General features: G+C 42.7%; 6 protein-coding genes across 6 annotated transcripts; 5 read left to right on the forward strand and 1 right to left on the reverse strand.

Annotated features, from left to right (window-relative positions):
- Nucleotides 1-2,996: 2,996 nt before the first annotated feature.
- PKNH_1025900 (nuclear protein localization protein 4, putative) lies at nt 2,997-4,568 on the forward strand (the record flags this gene model as incomplete). Its single annotated transcript, XM_002259703.1, has 1 exon — nt 2,997-4,568. The coding sequence occupies one exon, from the start codon at nt 2,997-2,999 to the stop codon at nt 4,566-4,568; it is 1,572 nt and encodes a 523-aa protein (XP_002259739.1).
- An 884-nt stretch (nt 4,569-5,452) lies between these two features.
- Nucleotides 5,453-7,876, reverse strand: PKNH_1026000 (protein CAF40, putative; the record flags this gene model as incomplete). The annotated part of the gene is made up of 1 exon (XM_002259704.1): nt 5,453-7,876. The coding sequence occupies one exon, from the start codon at nt 7,874-7,876 to the stop codon at nt 5,453-5,455; it is 2,424 nt and encodes an 807-aa protein (XP_002259740.1).
- A 3,644-nt stretch (nt 7,877-11,520) lies between these two features.
- PKNH_1026100 (subtilisin-like protease 1, putative) lies at nt 11,521-13,437 on the forward strand (the record flags this gene model as incomplete). Its single annotated transcript, XM_002259705.1, has 1 exon — nt 11,521-13,437. One exon carries the CDS (start codon nt 11,521-11,523, stop codon nt 13,435-13,437), a length of 1,917 nt encoding a protein of 638 aa, XP_002259741.1.
- A 996-nt stretch (nt 13,438-14,433) lies between these two features.
- PKNH_1026200 (conserved Plasmodium protein, unknown function) lies at nt 14,434-14,883 on the forward strand (the record flags this gene model as incomplete). The annotated part of the gene is made up of 1 exon (XM_002259706.1): nt 14,434-14,883. One exon carries the CDS (start codon nt 14,434-14,436, stop codon nt 14,881-14,883), a length of 450 nt encoding a protein of 149 aa, XP_002259742.1.
- Nucleotides 14,884-16,089: 1,206 nt separating this feature from the next.
- Nucleotides 16,090-19,011, forward strand: PKNH_1026300 (PIMMS2 protein, putative; the record flags this gene model as incomplete). Its single annotated transcript, XM_002259707.1, has 1 exon — nt 16,090-19,011. One exon carries the CDS (start codon nt 16,090-16,092, stop codon nt 19,009-19,011), a length of 2,922 nt encoding a protein of 973 aa, XP_002259743.1.
- A 1,712-nt stretch (nt 19,012-20,723) lies between these two features.
- Nucleotides 20,724-22,514, forward strand: PKNH_1026400 (subtilisin-like protease 3, putative; the record flags this gene model as incomplete). Its single annotated transcript, XM_002259708.1, has 1 exon — nt 20,724-22,514. The coding sequence occupies one exon, from the start codon at nt 20,724-20,726 to the stop codon at nt 22,512-22,514; it is 1,791 nt and encodes a 596-aa protein (XP_002259744.1).
- Nucleotides 22,515-23,847: the final 1,333 nt, after the last annotated feature.

Below are 23,847 nucleotides of genomic sequence, written 5' to 3' on the forward strand. Positions count from 1 at the left end.
GTGGGTACGATGTCTGAATGTTACTACGCACCGGTGTGATGAGCGAGCACATGCTTATGCGGAGGATGCAGCGAAGGGATATCCATTCGTGTTTGTACCCACGAAGCTCCTTCCTTAGATGCGACCTTCTATTTGGACTAACGGGTATAGGTTTCAGAACTTAAAAAAAGAAAAGTGAGCAGTCGCTCTAATGGAGTTTCTGTAACTATCTGCGGCTACGCAAATGCCCAGCCATATGCCTATCGATTTGCGTATGCTCGGGCGTTGATATATAGCTGAGCGTACGAGGGGCTCTCGGTGTCATGCAGGTATCCTACCTACATGTATGGAGGTAGGGTAGATGCGCGGCAACAAGACGATCGCAGAGCGATTACCGAACCATTACAGCGCAGTTACGGCGCAATTAAAGCGCGCGGTTTACGTGAACAAAAAAAAAAAAAAAAAAAAAAAAAAAAAAAGAACAACCAGTAGAGCTGAAACGGGCGGAAAACGAATATACATGGAACGCGAGCAGTTCACTCGGGAGATACTTACAAATGAATATTCATGCAGTTACGCACATACTCATATACGCACGATTGTATATACATGCATATATGCACGTAGGTATTCATAACGGCAGAGTGAAAAAAAAAAAAAAAAAAAAAAAAAAAAAAAAAAATTTGCTCGCGCATTAACAAAGCTTGGCACAAAAAAAAATTACAGGCAAGCGGATTGCGCAACTTGTCGCGCATGCCATTAGCGGTCGACGGGTTCCATGTCCGCTCGCTCACATATGCTACAAATTTTAAAAAGGATGAAAATTGCATAAGATAAAAAAAGATTTTTTTTTTAAAGCTTACCAACTTTCCCCAAGTGCATATTTTGCCAAGCGGAAAAGTGTATACTGTGTCCCGCCGACGGTTTTTTTTTTTTTTTTTTTTTTTTTTTTTATTTTCCCTGTAAAGTTCCTCGCAGGGTAAGTTCATGGGGGTCTACTATTTAGGATGCGGAGTGATGGCACAATGAGCGACACAGATATTCCTTCCTGTGTCTGCACACAGCCGTATAAAGGGGAAACGATGCAGATTCCGTCTCGATAACCCCCATTTGAAGTTCGTTGGGGAGTGAAGACGGCAATCTACCGAACGTAAGCGCAAGGCATGTATGTATGTGCCCGCCCGTGAGGACTTACGCCAACTGGCAACGTGGAGTGGCAGTCAGCATGACACCCTTCCTATGCACACCCCTGCGTCGGTTATAAATATGAACGAACCTTTTTATTTGTGATAATGCTAACAAATTCTACAAAATAGAAAAAAAAAACATGTCTACCCAGAGTAGGTATTCCTTGTACTTATAAACCTTCACAGGGCAACTTTTTTATAACAGAATGTTTCACGTGAAGGTTTATAAGTACAAGGAATACCTACTCTGGGTAGACATGTTTTGTTTTTGTTTTGTTTTTTTTTTCTTCTGAACCATGATTCTCTCCACCATTCCATGTCTATGTTACGAATTCCCGCGGCGTGAAGATATAAATATACATTTAACAGATTAGCAAATGTAAGGGGGGATATCGCTTTGTTCTTTCCCTTCACCTATCAAACTTCGACGGTGATGCGTATGGAGGAGGCGTCCCTCAGGGGAGGGTTCTTTTACTCCTCGTTTAGCGACCACCCTAATGAAAACACCTATGAGAGGTAACCCACTTGGATAGGTTCGAACATAACCCTCTCCTGCTTTCGCTTCAGCAGATTTTCCCCTTCCGATCCTGGACACGGAGCGTCCAATCCGGTACAGTATAGAAACGGAGAAAGCGCCCATACGCAGGGGTACATATATATAGTAAAGTGTGCCAAATATTCTAACACGGATTTTATCCCCTCTTGGGAAAACCAGATAAAATAGCGCCCCATGATGAAGCAACCTGGCTGTTGCAAAAAAAAAAAAAAAAAAAAAAAAAAAAAAAAAAAAAATGGCAAAAGAAAGGAAAAGGAAAAACACTCCCAAAAACGACATTCTGTTTTTATTCACTTTTTGATACCCAACAATTATCTGTGCCAAAATGAGGCTGTCGGTTTCGTTATATATATGTCTGCGAAAGTCGAGGGCGGGCGAGAGCACTCCACATCCTCACCTTCTTTTCTTAATTTATGGTCCATGAGGTAAACATGCAGATCATATAAGCGTTGTCCTTTGGAACTTTTTCCTATTTTTATCATATGGGATGTGAAATGCAGTAACGCACAGATGTGTGGGGAAGAGGCAATACCACTGTATCACCATTTGGTGTTCATATTTTATCCGTTTCATCGTAGCGAGTTGGAAAAAAAAGAAAAAAAAAATCACAATGATGTGATGAGTGTGGCGATGATGACTCTGCTCGAGGAGGCGAATTACTTTACGAAGCGACGGGAGGACGGGGGAAAAAAAAAAAAAAAAAAAAAAAAAAAAAAAAAAAATGAGATCGCCTTCGCCCCACGTTCCATCTTCGTGCGAGCGTACAAGGGAAGGGATGTGCACCGGCAGCCATATCCTTGCAAATTACGCTTTCCCGATTTTTTTTTTTTTTTTTTTTTTTTTATTTTTTCCCCTATTACTGTACGTTTAGTTGGGGATGCAACTTCAAAGGTTTACACGTTGAATAGGAAGAATAAAAAGAGGGAGTAAAAAAAAAAAAAAAAAAAAAAAAAAAAATAAAAGTACGAGGCATGGACGTGCAGATACATGGGCAAGAGGGGATGCCTGCGCAGACGCACGAAGATATGCAAGGACGCATCCAAGTACCAGTTCGTATGTGTATAGAGGAGAGGGTCTACCAGTGAGCACCTGTTGTGGAGCATTTCTCTGCAGGGAGAGTAGAAGTGAGGCACCACGGGAAGGGTAGCACTGGATTTCCAACGTTAGAGAGAGCCCAGTGCCATATGAACAAGTACCCCCCAACCCGTGCACAGACCAAGATAGCAAGGTAACCACACGGAACACGCCCCGCCACCGCAACCCCTAGACGAACGATGAGCTCCATCATCGTACGCCTGAGGTGCGAAGTTGGCATGTATCGCATCGAAATCAACAGCAGCAAAACACTTACCGACTTGAAGAATAAAATTGAGGAACTCCTAAATGTTCCAGTGGAGAAACAGGTGCTTTTTCTACAGACAGAACCCAACGTACCGTTGACGGACAATGGGGCATTGCTAGAACAGTGTAACATTATCCATGGGTCGATCCTTCATTTGAAAAGTGAAGTGAAACCCACGACCAGTAGTGGGAAGAGGTTGGATGGTGATGGACCTGGTGGAGGGAGTGCCAAATGGAAGAACGACAAGGGAGGTAACCAGAATGAGTATAACGTAGCGGATGCAAAGTTGAAAAAGGGGTATGAACAGAACCAAGGGAAGGGTAGCGGGGTAGATGGAGTTGGCTACCCGCCGCGGGAGGACCGTCTAACCCCTCAGAAGGAAAAAAAAGAAGAAGAAAAGGACAACAAGGAAAAGGAGAAGAACGAAAACCAGGCGAACTTCAAATCCTTTGATTACTTTCTAAAAATGAGAGAGTATAACACGACAGATCTTCCACTAAATTTGACCTACCAGTCTGTGTTCCTATCGAAGGGGAGGTTCATTAAAATTCCGTTGAGTGTGACACTGAAGCATCAGGAGTATCGCCACGTGGATCACCTTGAACTTATGAACGTGGAGGAGGTGAAAAACTTTGTGCAGTATTGGTACACCAATGGAAGCATGTGTGAACAGAGAGTTGGATGGATGTATGGTTACTATAGGGAAGATCCTCATTATACAATGGGAATTAGAGCGGTGTGTGAATGTATATATGAACCTCCACAGATAAATGAGGTGGATAAAGTTAAGCTTCTACCAGACGACTTTCTTGATTCTGTTGATGTCATTGCAAACCGATTAGGTCTAGAAAGAATTGGTTGGATCTTTACGCATTTACCAAGGAAAGAACACTTAACATCGGAGGAAGTGGTACAGATAGCTAAATTGCAGCTAGCTAATTTGAAAAAAAATGTACACTATACAAATTATAGTGTGTCTAATTTTATCACCTGCACCATTTCGCCAGATCCTATGTTAAGTAACGAACCAGTAACGAATGCCTTCATGGTGTCCGACCTGGGGATGTCATTAATTCAATCCAATCTGGTAGATCCGGTACAAACAGATCCTTCCGTCATACAACTGAGGAATCCTATGCCCAACGAGCTTCTTCCTCTCATCCTAGAAGGAGGGAAAGAAACAAACAAATTTGATACTGACTGGTTCATTGTTCGAATTAATGAATCAGCCCCTAAGGTTGTTAGGTCCCTTTTTAAAAATTTCCATTTTCCTAGAGAAAATCGATTGCGCTCACCCAATGCCTACGATGTGAAGGAGTACTTCGCCAGCACCAAGTTGGAGAGGGGTACCAATGGCATGCATAGGTGCTCCGACTTTCATTTGATTTTATTTGCGTGCCGAGTGCTCGACATGGAGACTGCTCTCGCTCTATGCGATGCTGCGCTCAGCAAGAAGGAGATCGACCCCATCATAGAGGAGATCCTCACCTCGGTGAAGGTGTAGCAGGCAAGCGGCACGTCAACCGTATGTTTCGCTTAATTGTTAGCTACGCTATGACACGTCTGACACGTGTATCAGTATATATGTGCACTCTATTTTTTTTTTTTTTTTTTTTTTTTTTTTTCCCTTCCTCAACGCTTTCCTATTTGCCCAATAAAATTGTCTATACCTTGTTGAACAACTTATGTTGTGTTTCCGGACATAAATAAAGTTACCCACTTAAGATGATCCAACGCGAAGTCAACTGTGTGTGTGTGAAAAAAAAAAAAAAATATATGGAAAGATGGCTTTTTCTACATTTTTTTTACCTGAACAAGTCAGGTTGTTCAGGCGAAAAAGGGGGAAGCCCTCCACGCGGACGAAAATTGTCCACTTTGCCCAAAGGAAATCCAACTAAACGAGGAATAAAGCAAAATGCTCTTCTCTTTTACCAACAAAACGGGGATAATTAAGTGAACTGCCTTTTGGAGAAGAGGATCTCCACCAGGGACACACACACATTAATAAGGGTTAACGTTTTTTATCCTTTTCTTTTTTTTTTCTTTTTATCGGCAGAAAGGCAAAACGGCACTCCCCTGGGGGAATAATAAACGAAAAAATTCAAAAAAAAATAAAATTAATAGAAGAATAAAATGAAGAGAAAAATATATATATAAAGTAAAATAAAATGCACACATTTAGTGTGACAAAGGAAGAGACACACACACATCGTTAATGCGTTCGTGTGATCCTCCCGTGGGCAGAGAAAAAGATACTACCTCTTTTCTGTGGGATGTGTTCTACGTCTGTTCGAATGAACACGATGCAGGAATGGTCCTCCTTCTCCCCTTCCAACGAGAAGAAGAAACAATGGACATTTAATGACTTAATCCAGTGGGTGCATTGCTTCAGTTGTTGTTGGCATTGGCTGCGTTGCTATCTGTCTTTCCGTTGATACTTGCCTTTCCTGCGTTGTTGGTGCCTTCACCGCTACTTCCCTCGTGTGCACTGGGGACGTTTGTTCCGTTACTGCAGCTCGTGTTGTTCATCGCCCCGACTCCACTGTTCTCGTTATTCGCGCTATTTGCACTACTTGCATTATTTGCGTTATTCGCACTATTCGCGTTGTTCATGACATTGCCGTTCGAAGCAGAATTACTCCGTGTACACGCTTCTGCACTACTCGATGCAGAGTTCTCTTTCGCCATTGCCTTAAACGTTCCAGCCTTGGTGTTAACATTTGGGTTGTTCACACTTCCAATGTTCACCTTGTCCTTAAAGGAGTTACTGTTGGAGGACGAGACGACGCCTCCACTAGGATGTGCCCCACCAACATGACTACTATTCCCGTGTCCACCGTTGGCTCCTCCCACAGAAGAACCCTCACTCATGTTGGCCGCAATGCTGACCCCCGCATAAGTGCTCTTCGAACCCCCGGCAGGGTACAGACCCTGTCTACCCGAAGGGTGCCCCCCGCTTACGCCGCTATGTACTCCTGAGTGGGGAGTGGTATGCCCTCCGATATGATCCCTTGTATGCATACTGGGGGCTCCGGCGCCTTGCCCGGCTCCATGTGGTCCAAGGTGATTTCCCGTGTGACTACCCGTACCATGATGGTTTCCACCGACATGGTTTCCACTGGCATGGTTTCCACTGGCATGGTTTCCACCGACATGGTTTCCACCGACATGATTACCACCGACATGATTACCACCGACATGATTACCACCAACATGGTTGCCACTGGCATTGTTCATGCCGACGTGGCCGTGCAGGGCATCCTCGCTGTTGATGTTGTACAGCAGTTGTAGGAGCCACTTCTTGGTGTACGGATCCTCCTTGAGGCATGGAATAAAAGCCTTGTGTACATGTCTCAAAGATTCGGGGAGGCACTCCCTAAGTGCCTTCAAGGCTTTCGGATTTTCAGAGAGCCTTAAGTAACACCTCACAATGTGCTTTAACAACCTTGACGAAGGATTCTCTATCAATGAATTAACCATGTTTGCAAGGACAGTGGACACTGCATAGAATCTCACAGGTGTAGCACATATATAGTTCAATCCTAATTCATCAATTAGTATTTTCTGCACAATGAAGGTAGCAACTGTTTTTGATAGTTCACTTCCCGTCTCCATAATGCGTAAGCAAAGTGGAATTATCTCCGTCTGCAATAAGAAGTTAATTACGTCTGGGTTGTCCACCTTAACTAATGCACCTATCACACCTAGAGAAGTTAGGCGTAGATATTCAAACGGTCTATTCTTAGACTCTGCGTTTAGAAATGGATATAGAAACAAAGGAATGTGTGCATTAAGGAAATGTTGTTTGGTCTCGGGGTGGGAAGCGACACACTGCAAGAGTGCCAAGGAGTTACAAACACGGTTCGATGATGAGGTCGTTAGTAAAGGAGGTGATAATTGAGGATATATTGAAACGATTTCTTGAAGTAACGTTGTTATTGTTCCAAATGAATTCCATAGAACCGGTGCAATATCTTGATATGTTTCTCTTTTTCTAGACAACTCTAATAATGCACTCTCCCTCTTATCTGTGTAGCATAAATCAAAGACCAGTTGATACACCTTCCTTTTTTCCTCATCATCTCCAGGAGGTGTATTACGTGGGTTGCTTGGATTGTTAGGATGCGTACTACTAGTGCCTGTGCTTCCGATGCCATTCCCGTTGTTCGATTCGTTCGGAAGGCTCTCGTTGTGTTGAGCATGGGGACCGACATTGCCAGTTGGGTTGCTGATAGCTGTGGAGGTATTGCTGTTTTTCACGTTGCGCGTGTTTGAAGTGGGAGGGATAGCGCCGTGGGTGGACGATGATCCCTGATGTTGGGGGGAGGAATGCCCCCCTGCGCCTGCAGCTGAGGTACTACCTTGTGCAATTTCCTGCGCCCCGTTATTCGGGGGAGCTGCTACCACGCCGTTCATTGGTGGTCCACCTTGGCTAGGAGTACTCAGGTTGGAAATTCCCATGTTTGGACCGCCCTGATTGGGGCTACCTTGATTGGAGTTACCTTGACTGGAGTTACCTTGATTGGAGTTACTTTGGCTGGAGTTACCTTGGCTGGGGTTACTTTGGCTGGAGTTACCTTGGCTGGGGTTGCCCCTCGCGGCGTTGTTCCTCCCCGCAGTACCTCTACTGGCGCTGATTTCATTCGTGCTGTGGCGGTAGGCGCCACCCCGCGACCCCAACCCAGGAGCACTGTTGACGCTACTTACGTTTACTGCAGTGTTGCCACTAGCCACGATGCCCCCAACACTCGCATTCACGTTGTTTGCGTTATTCACCTTGTATCCACTGGCAAAACCTTCATTGCTTACCATGGTTTGAAAAGTGCAGATTTCTCTTCGGGGGTGGGAAGGGAGTAAGCCCAGAAGGGACAGAAGAAAAAAAAAAAAAAAATGAAAAAAAAAAAAAAAAAAAAAAGGTACCCACACAAATGGAGGGGGGAAATTTAGTAAATTAACTAAAGGCGACGTAAACCAGCGCAAAGTCGTAGAAAACAACAAACCATCACCCGAACCAGCAAAACGTCGCTCAGAGGAAGGGCGTAGTGAAAAAAAAATAATAATAATAAATAAAGCTGACCCTGCCATGTGGCGGTTCAACACGCAGTTGCTATTTAAGTGATACCTTTCGCCCTCGGTGCTAAAAAAAAAAAAAATGGGAAATCTTATATTGGGGGAGTGGAAAAATGCCTCGAACTCAGGGACGCGCGGGGAAAAGGAATGTTTTTATTTTGTATGATGGATGCCCTACACAAATATATTTACGAAGCGACCTTTTAAGGTGGAGGGGGACAAAAGATATAATATATAGAAATGTTACGTAAGAATAAACTCATCAAGATCATTCCCTGCAGCTCTTACAAAGATGAATTTTTTTTTTTTTTTTTTTTTTTCCAAAACATGTATAAAGTTTTAAACCCCTTCAGGTGTAGCTGAGTCGCTGAGTAGTGCATAACCCACCACTCCCAGGGGGTTACTTTCCGTCGGTACACAGTTGATGGTACATTTTTTTCCATCCAATAATTACTTTATCGTCTCCTTTTTATTTCCATGCTTCATGATAAGATTCTTCTACATGAACGGTGCAGGTATTATTGGTAGGGACATATAAAGCGATGAATGATCAGGAGGATTGGAAATACCCTCAGTCTTTGTTGCACGCATGAAAAGGATGTACAGTTATGGAGTGTCGTTACCTTCCTCTCTCTTATCGCCAGGATACGGGAAGAATATAATTGCTCCATCGAGGTGGCCGTCATGGCGATCATGACAGTAGCAAGACGGCCACCAATACGAGGAACCCATGTCCTTGTAAAGGTATCCCGATTGTGGGAGATCTACTCCACTTTCAAAACCTCTCACGTGAAGAGACATGACAAGTTTTGCACACACCCGTGCTTGAGTTCCATCTGGACTGTGCCTTATCTTTCCAAACCAACCGCTAACCGATAATTTGTCATGGAAAGAATTTCCCCTTGGGGAGTACCGCTTGTTTTGATTATGGGTGGCTAATGAAAGAAGGGTAGAAGATGGCCAACCATTCGTTTCGCCTGTAGTAGCATCCCCCCCCTGTTTTGTCTTCACCCTTTTTTGTAGAACCCAAAGTCACCATCTGCTGGAGCCCCAGATGACGCAATAAAATGTTGCGTACGAAAGTGCAGATGCGCAGGGGGCTGTTATCCCCCACAGAGAGATAAAGGGGAGGGGTAGTAAAAGTGCATTGCTATTTTGTCATCCCCAGAGGGAAGGCGAAGTATGTTATCATCTTTTTTCCTAAACGCTAAGGGAGCTAAGTTATGGAGGTACCTAACCGCCTGACGTGATTACTCCTCCTAACCAAGTGATGCAGTCACTAAACATGTTCGCATTTTATCTGTGCAGTAAAAGGTTTTTCTTTTTTTTTTTTTTTTCCCCTAAAAAAAACAAGTCTGTAAAAATATATGTAAATGGGTATCTTCCCTTCGGTGTGAGGGTTCTTGCATGTTCTGCGTCATCCCGGACAAGGCAAAGGTGGTTGTCGCACGGGGGGTGGAATGCTGCCTTATTGCCATCGAGGGATCAGCGGAAGGTAGCAAAATAAAATAATATAAAGAGAGAAACAACAGATGGGACGTAATTTCCCCAACGCGGAACCCCAAGTTGACACATTACCTCTTGGAGAGGGTGAAACACCTGTGGCGGAACCGACCATGGCCGCTTCTCCGAGTACTCTGGAGTTGGCAAGTGGCACAGCTTTACTAAGAACTCCTCCTTTTTCCCATTCCGTGAGGGGAGATAAATTTCCAGGAAAAAACTCTCACAGGGGGATAGGAACAAATTTACAACTGAATTGAGTCCGCATTTGGTAAAGTGTACTGTAGGAGGTGGAACGAACTCATTGCGAGTTTTATTTATTAATTTTTTTTTTTAATTTTTCTTTTTTTTTACTGCTACTTTGAGACAACTACTGACAACCGATACTGTGCCCTGCCGTTTGGTCTACACACAACGGAGCGGTAAAAAAAAAAAAAAAAATTGGAAAATTGGAAAATTTTAATCACAGTGGGAAAAAAAAAAAAAAAAAAAAAAAACGGAGTTGCAAGGACAAAAATGGAATGAACTCACTCTACCTGATTCATGCCCTGACCCTGACCCCCTTCCTTCATGTTAAAAGTGGGACAAAGACGCAAAAGGAAAAAATTGTCGGAGATGAGAAAAAATGCACACGAGCGCCAACACTTCGGTGCGCAGAAGGAGAGAGTCGATCTTAGAGAAGAAGAAAAAAAAAAAAAAAAAAAAAAAAGAAGGAATCGAAGCGGGGCAAGGAATTCTCCAGAAAGGAAAATCGCAGAAACACTCTCCTGGGACAGTCTCACTCCGTTGAGTCAAACGAAAAACGTCGACACTAAGGTGCCAATGGCTTACCGGGAATGCCTAACTGAGAGTGTTTTTATGCAACTGTTTTTTTTTTTTTTTTTTTTTTTTTATTTTGCACATGGTAAATTTCCGCGTCTAGATATTTACGCACAGGGGGGAAAGGAGGAGGGTAGAAATGCACTCTTTTCTAATTAAGCACTTCTGGACATTAAAAGCAAAGGACCAGGTAGATGCAATGTACTAGGGGTTAATAACGTGTGTAATGAAATGAGAGAGAAGGGTCCGTCCGAGCGTTCCAATTTTCTTACACGAAATTGTTTTAACGATTTGCAGCTTGGTGAAGAAGAGGTGTGAATTTTGTGTGTAAAAAAAAAAAAAAAATAAATAATAAATAAAATAATAAATAAAATAAAAAAAAAAAAAAAAAAAAAAATAGAATTATATAAAATAAATTTCCTTCTTTTCTATTACAATGATTTCTCCTTTTTTAATAGCGATCACCACTGTCGCTACTTACACGTGAACACCAGCTCTACAAAAATGAACAGAAGAAAAAACGCCACTTAGACGCATTTTGCGGCTTTGGCTTTTCCTCTTAACACACCATAAAGCTTAATTTTTAATAGGACTGTTATTTTTAGTAAATTTTATATGTGCTTAATGAAAGGCATCTGATGAGGAGATAAAGAACCTCCATGCTGCTTGTTACCCTCTGATTATTCGTTTTTCCCTATTTTGTGTGAGGCATCCAACCCTGGTCTATAATAACGCCCGGGAGTACCTTGCTTGTCTGTGCGCACACACATAGACCGGTGTCGTTCTTCCATGTGTACGTACATCCGCGCGGCACTTCACCGCAAATCGACTTTTTTTTTTTTTTTTTTTTTTTTTTTTTTCATTATTCTCCTCTGACTTTGTCTGCATTACTTCTCCTAACCGCCATACAAGCTTGTTTAAAAAAAAGCGACACGCAAATTGAAAATTTTCGCGCTGAAGGGATAAGCCGTCCATCCGTTTGATGAACGTATCTGATCGGTACACCATTTGGGACAAGCATATTTGTGCAGAATTTTTCCGCGTGACAACTCGTTTGATAGAGCACAATGGTCCACACTGCAAGAGTGGCATTACTCCTCTTCCCGTGGGTAGTCCAACTGCTAATCCATCGAACCTTCGCAAGTGACATTGTGCCAAATGACGGAAAGAAGGATGATGTACAGAAGATAATAAGTGAGTTACGGTTCCTACAAAAGGTAGAAACCATTTTGGAGAACAGTAACATGAGCATTTCAGATGTAGAGGCAGATGCGAATGCATACAATCCTGATAAGGACGCTCCCAAGGAAGAACTTCAGAAGATCCAAGGCCAACAGGAGGATTCTGAAAAACAGCCTAGTCATTTACGTAATAAAAATCAACAAGAAAAGGTAGAAAAAAAAGCTTCATCCATAAAAAACAAGAAAGCGTTACGATTAATCGTGAGTGAGAACCATGCGACCAGTCCGTCCTTCTTTGAGGAGTCTCTACTTCAGGATGAGGTGATGAGCTTTATCCAGAGTAAAGGGAAATTGTCTAATTTAAAAAATTTGAAATCGATAATAATAGATCTAAATGGAGACATGACCGATGAGGAGTTGGCAGAATATATTAACATGCTGGAGAAGAAGGGGGCTCTCATAGAATCGGATAAGTTGGTGGGAGCAGACGATATCAGCATTGCATCTATAAAAGATGCAGTTAGGCGTGGAGAGGATCGCGTAATTTGGGAGAAACTTCACAGTAACATGTTGGAGCAGAAGCAAGAGGAACACGAGCATGGAGATAGTGCCATCAGTGATAACCATGTAAACCGTGGCAACAGTAGCAACTATGACGATGATGATGATGATGATGGCTTTCTGTCTGATGTGTCTAGGTTTAAGGAGACCCACTTGGTAGGGAAGGAGAAAAACAAGAGTTACAAATTCAATGACGAATATAGAAATCTACAGTGGGGACTAGACCTTGCTAGGCTAGATGAAACACAGGATCTAATAAAGAACAACCGAGTGAGTGTTACAAAGATCTGCGTGATAGACAGCGGTATTGATTACAATCATCCAGACCTAAGGAATAACATCGATGTGAATGTGAAGGAGCTACATGGACGAAAAGGAGTGGACGATGATAACAATGGTGTCGTGGACGATGTGTATGGAGCCAACTTTGTAAATAACACTGGTGATCCCATGGACGATAATTATCATGGAACCCATGTGTCTGGAATCATTTCCGCCATTGGAAATAATGGCATTGGGATAGTAGGAGTAGATGGACACTCCAAACTAATTATATGTAAGGCTCTCGATCAACACAAGTTGGGTCGATTAGGTGATATGTTTAAATGTATTGATTATTGCATTAGTAGAAAGGCACATATGATTAATGGTAGCTTCTCCTTTGATGAATACAGTGGTATCTTCAACGCATCTGTGGATTACTTACGAACCTTGGGTATCCTTTTTATCGTTTCAGCAAGCAACTGTTCTCATGATAAACATAGAAAACCAGATATTACAAAATGTGATCTTGCCGTTAACTTTAGGTACCCCCCTATATTGTCCAGAACCCACAATAACGTAATCGCCGTTGGAAATTTGATGAAAGACATAGATAATAGTTACTCTTTATCTGTGAACTCTTTTTACAGTACCATTTATTGCCAACTGGCTGCACCTGGTACAAACATATATTCTACAACCCCCTTCAACAGCTATCGAAAACTCAATGGCACTTCCATGGCATCTCCTCATGTCGCTGCAATCGCATCCATCATTAGATCCATTAACCCTAACCTGAGTTATGTAGAAATTGTGGAGATAATGAAAAATGCCATTGTGAAGCTACCCTCTCTCAAGGACAAAGTCTCGTGGGGGGGCTACGTGGATATCTTGCGCGCTGTCAATCTAGCCATCGACTCCAAGGAGGCGCCTTACATCAAGTCACAATCATGGTTCAGGTGGAAGAAGCGCGTTCGCTGAAGAGGGAAGCCATGAAACGGTTAAGCAAGGGATGCGCCTTTTTTTTTTCCAACGAGTGTCTTGTGGACAGGGTCACACCTTACTTGTGATGTTTATTCCTTTTTGAACCGTGATTCGTTCCCATCTTTATACGGACACTTTTCGTTACTACTTTTTTTTTTTTTTTTTTCCAACATTTTTTTTATTACTCCTTTTACCACTCTTTTTACTTTTCGCCTGAACATGTTCAGGTAAAAAAATGTTAAACTTTGTTAACCAATTTTAACGCAAGACGGTGTTTGGGAGGCACCTGCGTATAAAAGCTTCGAAACTTGTTGTCAGCGTACAAAGGACGTGCTTTCCCTTTTTCTTCCCCCCTTCGCGGATGTGCGCATTTCTTTCTGTATAAGAAAAAATGATATATGTGTGCACAGCGCCTTTTTCTTTTTTTTTTTTTTTTTTTCCTTTTTTTAATGGAACATAATTTGTAAACACGTAAGCGGGGGGTGGAAAAATTCCTTCTCATGTGAATTTTTAAAATTGATGAGGAACAGGCGCTCCATCATAGATGGGGGAAAAAGGTTCAATTCTCCTGTGGCCTCTCACCGTGCGGAGTTTTCTGCAACAACGTCTGTGTGTACGCGCACACCTGGGTAAAAACACGTGTTCGCGCTCGCCCACGCGGAAAGGGAGCGCACAAATGACTCTACAAAATTGGCTCCGCAAAATTTACTCTGCACAAATACCATGTACACTGTCCTGCGCACATTTTTTCGGACCAAACGAGTATGCAATACCCCGCGCACGTGAAACTCGGGCCAGTGCAGTAGTTTCCCCTGAACGAGCGAACGCTTGGAAGGGATGAGGAAAGGCAAAAAATAAAAAAGTAAAGAATCAAAAAATCATCCAATCAAGCACCAAAGCAGACACGCTACCTAAACAAATGTAGGACTTACTCAAGTTCCCACTCGCACCAACTATAGACAATCAGCAGCCCCCGCTCATCCACCCATTAGCATGAACACTCGCCGGTGCAACGTACTTACGTTATTGGCATCCCTGCTTTCCATGAGCTCTCCTGGGTACAACTTAACCCCAGCCCATAGGATGACCCCCGAACAGATAGACTGGGAAAGAGAACAGAACAACAGCGGATGTAAGAACCAAGTGTTACTAAAAATAATCAAAAACGAAATGAGCTTCGAGCAACTACCTTCCAATAATCTTCTCATGACATCAAAGATATACAACATAAATGAATTCTTCGTAAATCTTTTGGGAGATAAAAAATTGAAGCAAATTGTGGAAGCCTGTGGGGACTACATTTATTTGAAGAACCTTCGGATGGTTATCTTTACCATCAAGGAGAATGTGAACATGGATTTTTTGCGAAACTTTTTCCGTGTCCTTATAAATAATGACGTGTGTGTAGAGTTCGACCAGGGGGCCTCTCCTCAAGATGGTTGACAATGGAGAGTGCATGTAAGGGAGAAGAAGGAGTAACGCCCTCTGCTTCGTCACCACTGAGTTAGCAACCATGGATCAAATTGCTAACCAGATGAGAAGAAATGTCCGAAAGAGACTCTCCATTGGAATTGGTAACGGAGGAATTCCGCCACTTCACCACATTTTGGAAGCTCGACAAGCGTACACACACACTACTATACACATAGTTGAACTGTTATGTGTCTCCAAAATGACGCGCCGCAGTTGTCACGTTTGTTATGTGTACACATGAGTAGATATGTTTCTACACATACATGCATTTTTTTTTTTTTTCTTTTTTTTTTTGCCGTTTTATTTATATGCAAGAAGAGAGCAGTGACCAGTAAAAAGCTATGTGAGACACGATTGAATGGACTGCATTTGTGTTGCCCCCAATTAAGCGTCGATACCTCCCAGTAGGCCAATATATGCGCAAGGGTAGTCAGTTCTGTGTAAACAAATCAGGGAGGAACCCTCTAGGAGTAGCGCCCAGTGCCCATCTGAAGACGTATTCCCCATTTGTAAATTATCTACATGTTGGGAATTTCTTCCCCCTCTCAAATGAACAAACTGTCTAAAACAGACGCTCTTCAGAACAGTGCAACTGTTGAAGAATGTAACTAAAGGGAAGAGCATATTTACTTGTTTTTACGTGGATATAACTCCTAAATGAGTTCACCCCCTGGATAAGGGAAACTGTTCATGTGTTAATCTGTTAGGCGTTGTTACTATGTAGTTAGCTAGATAACTAGCTGTTTTTTTTTTTTTTTTTTTTTTTTTTTTGTTCATAAAAAAGTGGAAATAAGAAAAAAATGGCTAGCTATCTAGCCAAAATGAAGCAAACACAATGAGAAAGAGAAAAAAAACGCCATTTTCGTTTCTGTGGTGTTGCAAGGTTTGACAGCAGACATACTCTTAAGAGCGGAGTATTAAAAACCGTTTTAAATTCTCAAAAATGAAAAGACAACATTTCAACGTTGAATTTGCGTATTTCAGCATATTAAGGAAAAGTTATCGAAAAGTATATCGAAAAAAAGGTACGACAGACAGGATTGTCTTTTTAATTTTTTTTTTTTTCTCCTCCTGTCGGTTTACTGCATTGGCATACCGACTTCCACTCGTTCTGATTGGTACCATTTAAAAAAAAAAAATATAATAAAATAGTAACCCCACGTTATAGTAGACATAATGCTCTTTACAAAGGAAAGGCACCGACGTGTAGCGGTTTCTACAATTTTTTTTCACATCATTGCATTGTTACAGTTTAGTGGAGATGCGACAATCCACTGGTGCAGAAGAGGGAGTGAACGTGTTCAGCGAGCTATGAATGGGAGGCTCCTTGAGGAGGGTCAGATTGGAAAGATACCAAATGTATTACACAATTATAGTAAGATGAATTTGAGCACTAAAAGTTTCGTTCAGGTGAAGGTGAAAGACAGTCACGATAGGAATATCAGGAGAGGAGGGGTCACGACTTCGGAGGGAAATTACCATATCCCTAATTGCGACGACACAGACGAAAGTTCTAATTTCTTAAAAAAATTCTGCAGGTCGATGAAATCATTCGTAGGAATTACACCACATGACAAAGATTGGTGTTTAAAGTATGAGAAATTCAGAAGGTTTAAACAACACTTTGTCTACATGGTACAGAATAACCTATCCCTCGGGAAGACACGAGTTTGTCTAATTGACACAGGGCTTGATCTGCAGGATAAGGTAGTAAGGCAATTTGTGAAAATATACAGATGGGAACACAGCAAGGAAGGTGATAATCCAAGCGAGCGAAGTGGTGGTGGTGAATATGATACGCATCTCCAATTAGAGGAACGGGATGATGAAGGGGCTTCCCCAAGTTGGGCATATCCAAAGGGGGGAGATGCGAAGTACGATGGAATAAATACTGAAAGGTGTAACGAGGAAAATTATGCCAGGTGTCAATCCAGTGATATCGATGATGTAGACATGCATGGAACGTTTATCGCCAACACTGTCATTAGGAGGGATTTATTAATGAAAAGGGAAATGTACAAAAAGAACGTCGAACTTATTGTGTGCAAAGCGTTTGGAGATAGAGAGGAAACGAACTCGCATTTGATGCCTCTCATCAAATGTTTGGAACATTGCAAAGGGAGTGGTGCCAAAGTGATCCACGTCGGGTATAACGTAGAGGGGGAGAGCGAAAAGTTGGTGGAGGTGATGCAGGAGTTGGAGCGGGCCCAAATTGTTGTGGTGTCACCGTCTCTACGGGTATACACTGGTCAGAGTGACGAATCACAACAACCTAGAAAGGAACATGGAGAGGAGCATTCAACAGAGAAATTATATCCCTCCTCATTTGCGGATACTTTTGAGAACGTCTTTTCCGTGGGTGCCCTGCGGAACTCTACCCAGGGGGGGTTCGTTCCTATCTCTGGTAATGGGAATCCAAAGGGGGAAAAACAAAAGTGGAAGGTATTACACAAGAGGGAGAATACAACTTTGTTTAGCTTCTCATATGGAAAAACCTTTCCGTTTGGAAGGAGCCCCTCTTCGATGGTGGAAGATGGTGAAGGGTACGCATCGGCCGATTTTGTAAACATCCTAGTGATGATTCTAAATGTCATCCCCAAGTTGTCCATAAGGAGAATGAGGCATATTTTGAAAAGATCTATCGTGAAGAGGAGTGAAATGAAGGGGCTATCCAAGTGGGGAGGCTATATCGATCCCTTAAAAGTGATTGATGCGACATTAAAGGAGAGGAATGAACTTTGTAAAACGTTTTTTGGAGAATTGGACTTGGATCTGGAGGCAGAAGGAGGGAGTAGCAGCTTCAGGGGGGACCTATCAAAGGGTGGTTTTTCCGGAGGTAGCATGACAGAGGACCTTGGGGACTGGGTTGAGAAACCTACCACTGGTACAGAAGAGCAAATTTTTGATAAAACTATCACGGGAGATGTGACTCCACGTTTAAACGATGAACAGGAGGAGAGTGAAAAAGCAACTGGTCATTTGGAAGACCAAGTTATATTCCCACAACAGAGGGGTGAAATGGAAGAGATGGAAAGGCATCTTGTAGGTGAGACGCTGAACGGGTTAGACCCGGAGGAGAGAAACGATCTGGGTCGTTACGACATGGCACACTACGATATGGATGTTATTTCTAAATGGGAGGAGGATTTTTCCGATGGGGTGGCTGCTCTACGTGAAGACCCCGCCAGTGACACCACCTTCACTAGTATGTACAATTATGAGGAGAACGTGTATGTGCCTGATGAGGCAAAAGAATCGTTTTATGAAGACGCGGGAAGAGTGACAGTGACAGGGGAGATGTCGAGCCTCCCTTTGGGCTTCTCCTTTTTGGAAAATCACACCAATGATAGGGGGAGTGATCTACCTCTGTATCGCACGAACGAACGGGGGCAAGTGTATGCATCTGGAGATGGTACCCCTGGTCTTCCTTTGAATCGCAGATCTCAGGACGAAAATGGATTCCCAGAAAGGTGGGGTCAACAGGGTAGACAGGCAATGATTGAGGAAGATAGTGGTGAAGGTTACCACCATGGACAAGATGACTGGGTTACTCAAATGAAAGGAACTAAAAGCGTGGATGACCCTGAATACGATGTAGGTAGAATGTATAGGGACTCACCGGAGGGAATTCCAGCAGAGGAGTTATTACGCTCTGGTTGGAGGGGGACCACTCCACCCTTGTCAAGATGGAACCGGAACGGGGAAACATCCCTATGGGGAGATGAAAACGAAGGGTATGTTTTTTCTCCTAATGTTGATAACAATTGGGGAGAGAAGGATGGTAGGAACAGGAGAAATCCCCAAAGGAGGCGTTCACGAGACGATCTGGAGAGAAGGCGAAGAAGATTCCCACGGGCAATGCCAAGGCAGAGGAGAAGGATTCCAAGAAGAGGAAGAAGTAAGAGGAGGCTGAAACAGAGAGAAGCTGGGGTGGTGCGAAAAAATGGACGAAATGGAAAGAGGAGAAATGAAAATGGTATGAGGTCTCGGAGAGAGGGGGAGTATAGCAACATGCCCATGCGTAGAAGACCAGTTCGTGGAAAACCGGTGCCGGGCTTTGCGCCAAAGATGCCACGAGTAGTTATGGGAAGGAGGTAAAGCAGACATGCGTTAGCCACCAAAAGGGGGTGTTTCCCCTTACAGGAGGGAAAGTACTCTTACGGAGATGTAGAATGGGATGTGAGCCGAACTTGAGGAGGTGGGCGCATGCCATGCGGAGTATTTGTCTTCGTGTCTTCACTTGCTTACCGATTTTCCCCGCCTGGTTTACTGTGCAGTGATAGTCTATGAGACCTTTCTCACCTGTGCAGTCATTAGCCCACTCGTTAAGTCACTCTACTTTTCCCCCTTTTTTTTTGTTTTCTTAATTCTTTTCATTTTTTTCGTTTTCATTTTCATTTTCATTTTCATTTTTTTCATTTTCATTTTTTTTTTTTTTTTTTTTTTTTTGTGTGAATTTACGTATACATACCTTTTGCAAATGCGAAATGGGTGTCCCTCATTTGTGGTTATCCTATAGAGGTAAGCAAGGAGAGCGGAAAGGCAAAACGCGATGTTGTGCCTTCGTTTGTTTTTTCCCCGTACTCTTCCCCCTTGCGACTACGGGCGTTTTAACCGTGAATAAGAACAAATGACTATCTCACTTTACGATAACATGGAGACATAAGGAGGAAGGGTGCACATATCATATAGGGGACAACAACAACAAAAAAAAAAAAAACATACCACTCAACTGCAACGAGAAGAATACTTCTCCCGCATGTTCGTGCGCAGGGGGGATATTTTTTTTTTTTTTTTTTTTTTTTTTTTTTTTTTTAGTAGATAATTCTACGTAGTGGGGAAAAGCTGATATTAAGATATAAGGATGATAACTCGCCGGTTGGGTTCTCGTTTCAGTGGGGTGTGCATACCTTGTGCATTTTTTGGGGACATCTAAAATGGGTGTGTACATGAATGGTGGGAAAATTGGACCCCCGGAGATTTTCCAATTTCGTTCTGTTGTTATGTAAGTAGGTTGATGAAATATAAATTGGTGGATCCTAATTGACCACCCACCATGGGGTGGTGGTGGTGCCCAGCGTGTGCACATATCGCGCCGTGTTAAGGGGTAAGAATTGTCGTGAAGCATACTGGTTCGAAATGATGAGGGGAAAATGGCGCAGTGCTAAGAGGTGTATTCCTGGGGCGTTTGTCTCTGTGGGTGTGTAACGTGCCTCGCGCGTTGTGTAAGTCCAGTTGTGCTCTCCTGTACGTATTCCCCACTGCGGTTTCATTTTCCGCATCCCTGGTGACGAACAAAATCCCTTATTCGTCTCTAAAACATAGTGTGTAACAGATCATGCATCCCGAATATTTTTTTTTTTTTTTTTTTTTTTTTTTTTTTTATAATATTGCCAAATCAAGGAGGCAGTATAAAAATGTGTAAAAAAAAAAAAAATATGAACAAGCAATAAAAAAAGTAATGTTTTTTTTTTTTTTTTTTTTTTCCCATTACACAAAAGTTAGAAAAGATCAAATAGTAAAATCTGTTGGACGATGGTTACTCCGGCGTAATCCTAGGCGAAGTCTGTTTTAGGGGTGGCCACAGCAGTCTGGGTGGTCATAACTGCCTAGCTGCATAGAGGCAATAATGTGAAATGTTGGAAACTTGATGGTTCTCTTCCCTCCCTTCCTTTTACGTTGCACCGATTGAGCTAAAGGAGAATGCGTACACCCACTTGGACATATGCACAAGGGATGAAAACCGAAGTGCTTTCCCGCTGATAGAATTGCACCCCACCCACACACACACCCTTTCCCGTGAAAGCAAAATGACCATTAGAAAGTACCACTGCGCTTTCGTTTGCCTCCTCATCTTCGGGATGGTAAAGAATATGTCTGTTGAATACAGAAGACACCACATGCGTGATGTAACGGCGAGAAGAAAACATCGAACTGCTCGTAATGATTGTGGGGAGGAGGGAGGCAGTCTAATTTGGTTCCAAGGTAGGGTTTTGCGTGGGGCGTCTACTGAGATGCTCAGGGGGGAGGGACTTGAAACGGGGGTCCATTCTTCTTCGATGTCTTCCGCGTCGCCGTCTTCCCCCCCACAAGTTGATCACCTTCTCCAAGATGATTCACACAACATGGATGAAATGATAACAAAATTGAGAGAAAAAAAAATGATTATAAAATTTAAACAAGAAGAAAACGCATTGCAGTCTGCTCTTGTTGAAGAAAACACCGTAAACCTATTAGGATCATGTGGGAGAGTGAAGAAGCTGAATCACATACACCTTTACCTGTATGAGGTTTTCTCAAACATCAACGAGAGAGCGCTAAAGAATTGCTTGCAACTGTTGAGCAGTGAGCATATGTTGGTCGAAGAGGATTTCCAGATACATCCCGTCGAGGGGGGAGGTTGCGGGAGCGGTATGGATGACCTTATCCCTATTAAAGAGATGGGCGGGATTAGGGGGGAGGCTCCCGTTAGAAATGGAAACAGTCTACGTAGACACCCTGGCAGTGATGGCAGCTTTCAACTGAGCAACCAGATGGCGTTTAATAATTTTTTGAAAAGACTCCAAAGTAACCGGAAGGGGACAAATATCATTAAGGGGTACGACCAAACGAGGATGAAGGAAGGCACGGAGTTGTCGGAACCTCATGAACAGAACGATGTAAACGTGTGCATCGTCGATACCGGGGTCGACTACAATCACCGAGATTTGCATGACAACGTTGTACATGTACTTCATGGACGGGATGTGATATTGGACCAGAAGGAAAATGACGAAAATCGGAGCGCAGAGAAGGAATGTGATCGGGTTGATGGAGATGACGGTCCAGATGGAATGGATAACCACGGGCACGGGACATTCATAGCGGGCATAATTGCAGGAAATTCAAAGAGAGAAAACCACGGAATTAAAGGAATTTGTAAGAGAGCTAAACTAACCATATGTAAAGCGCTCAACAGTAAAAACGCAGGTTTCGTTAGTGATATTTTAAAGTGCTTTAATTTCTGTGCATCGAAAGAGGCAAAAATTATTAATGCGAGTTTTGCCAGTACAAAGAATTATTTATCGTTATTTGAAGCTTTGAAGACCTTGGAGGAAAAAAATATTTTAGTCGTTTCATCATCCGGGAATTGTTGTCCTACGTCAGAATCGAAGAACGCATTTCCGGAATGTAATTTAGACGTGAAGAAGGTGTACCCTACCGCTTATTCTAAGAAGCTACGTAACCTTATCACCGTTTCGAATATGATTCAGAAGAAAAATGCGCAAGTTTCCTTATCTCCTGATTCTTGCTATAGCGCCAAATATGTCCATTTGGCTGCACCCGGGGATAACATAATTTCTACCTTCCCAAAGAACAGGTATGCCATCAGTAGCGGTTCCTCTTTCTCTGCCGCTGTCGTTACTGGCTTAGCTTCGCTCGTGCTATCAATCAATGGTAGTTTGAGGATCGAGGAGGTGATTCGCCTTTTGCGTGAGTCCATTGTGCAAACGGAGTCGCTCCGCAATAAGGTGAAGTGGGGGGGGTTCCTGGACGTGCACCACTTGGTTAGCTCGACCATTGCGCTTTCCCACGGGAGGACGGAAATAGCCAAGGAATGAAATCCTATCTACGGTGCCCACACGGGCATCCTTTTTTAGCGTCTTTATTTTTTCTTTTTTTTTCTTTTTTTTTCTTTTTTTTTTCTTTATTTTTTCTTTTTTTTTCTTTTTTTTTTCTTTTTTTTTTCTTTTTTTTTCTTTTTTTTTCTTTTTTTTCGTCTTTGTTTTTGTATTGACTTTTTTTGTTTTTGTCTGGTTCGCTTTTCCGTGTTGGTTTAACTCCCTTAAAGGGGCAGTTGTGAAGGATTCCTGTCCTGCTCTCCTTCGGAAGGAGCCCAAGGAAGTTCCTCACAGGCCACTCCACAGGTAGCCACGTGTACTGGGCTCCAACTATTTGTTATCAAAGTTTTTTTTTCCTTACAGAGTGCCGAAGCAGGTGACAGACGTCACCGCAGGGGGGGGGAGGGGCGTGAACTCTCCCGCATTTGTAGAAAAGTTTGCCACGAAATAGGGGAAAAAAAAAAAAAAAAATACCTACTGATGATGCTTTTACTTAATTTTTTGTTTAACCCGTTTAGGTGCTCCTACACGTGTAGGAAAATTGCGCACTTTTCTGCGACACTTTTGCGGAATTATTTTTTTCCCTTTTGAGGGGAAAAGTGGGGATATATAAGGTAAAGCGCTTCATATGATAGTGCCTTCAAAAAAAAAAAAAAAAAAAAAAACAGTTGACCCATACCCCCAGGGATAGTGCTCGACAAGAGGGTTAGAGCCGCTTGGGGATGGAAAACGCTCCAGGGGGGGAAAACAACGCATAGCATATAAGGTGAGCCATAAACGGTTTAAAACCTATAATAAAATCGGTTTGCCATGTTATTACAAAATGCATATCCCCTCCATCCATTTTATTCGCAGCTATCAACTTTGCACTACCGCGGTGGAGAGAGTTATCCGCTTCTTTTCCCCCAACGGGGTGCTTAAAAGGTATGCCAACAAGAAAAAAAAAAAAAAAAAAAAAAAAAAAATGCCCCCAAAGTAGCGCAAGCCATCCCCTTAAAGAACTAAAAAAAAAAAAAAAAAAAAATGGATAAACACAGACAATACGTGGAGTAAAATGTGAGCCTATATATATTGCACGCCTGGTGTTCACTTTTCCTGATTAACAAATGGGTGCAATAGAAAAAAGGGGTGGTTGTTAAGCCTCTTGTGCGTGTCCCCCCCCTGCCCACGCCTCGGGGTACCTCTCTTTCTCAAATGTCGTCGTTTCACGCGCACTCGACTCTGGAAAAGGAAAAAAAAAAAAATAATAAAAAATGGAAAAGAAAAAAAAAGAGCACGGCTCAGTGGGGTCAAAAGTACGCAGAAGGATTAATAAACAAAAAAAAAAAAATTA

This window comes from Plasmodium knowlesi (assembly GCF_000006355.2).
Source record: "Plasmodium knowlesi strain H genome assembly, chromosome: 10".
Taxonomy (NCBI): domain Eukaryota; phylum Apicomplexa; class Aconoidasida; order Haemosporida; family Plasmodiidae; genus Plasmodium; species Plasmodium knowlesi.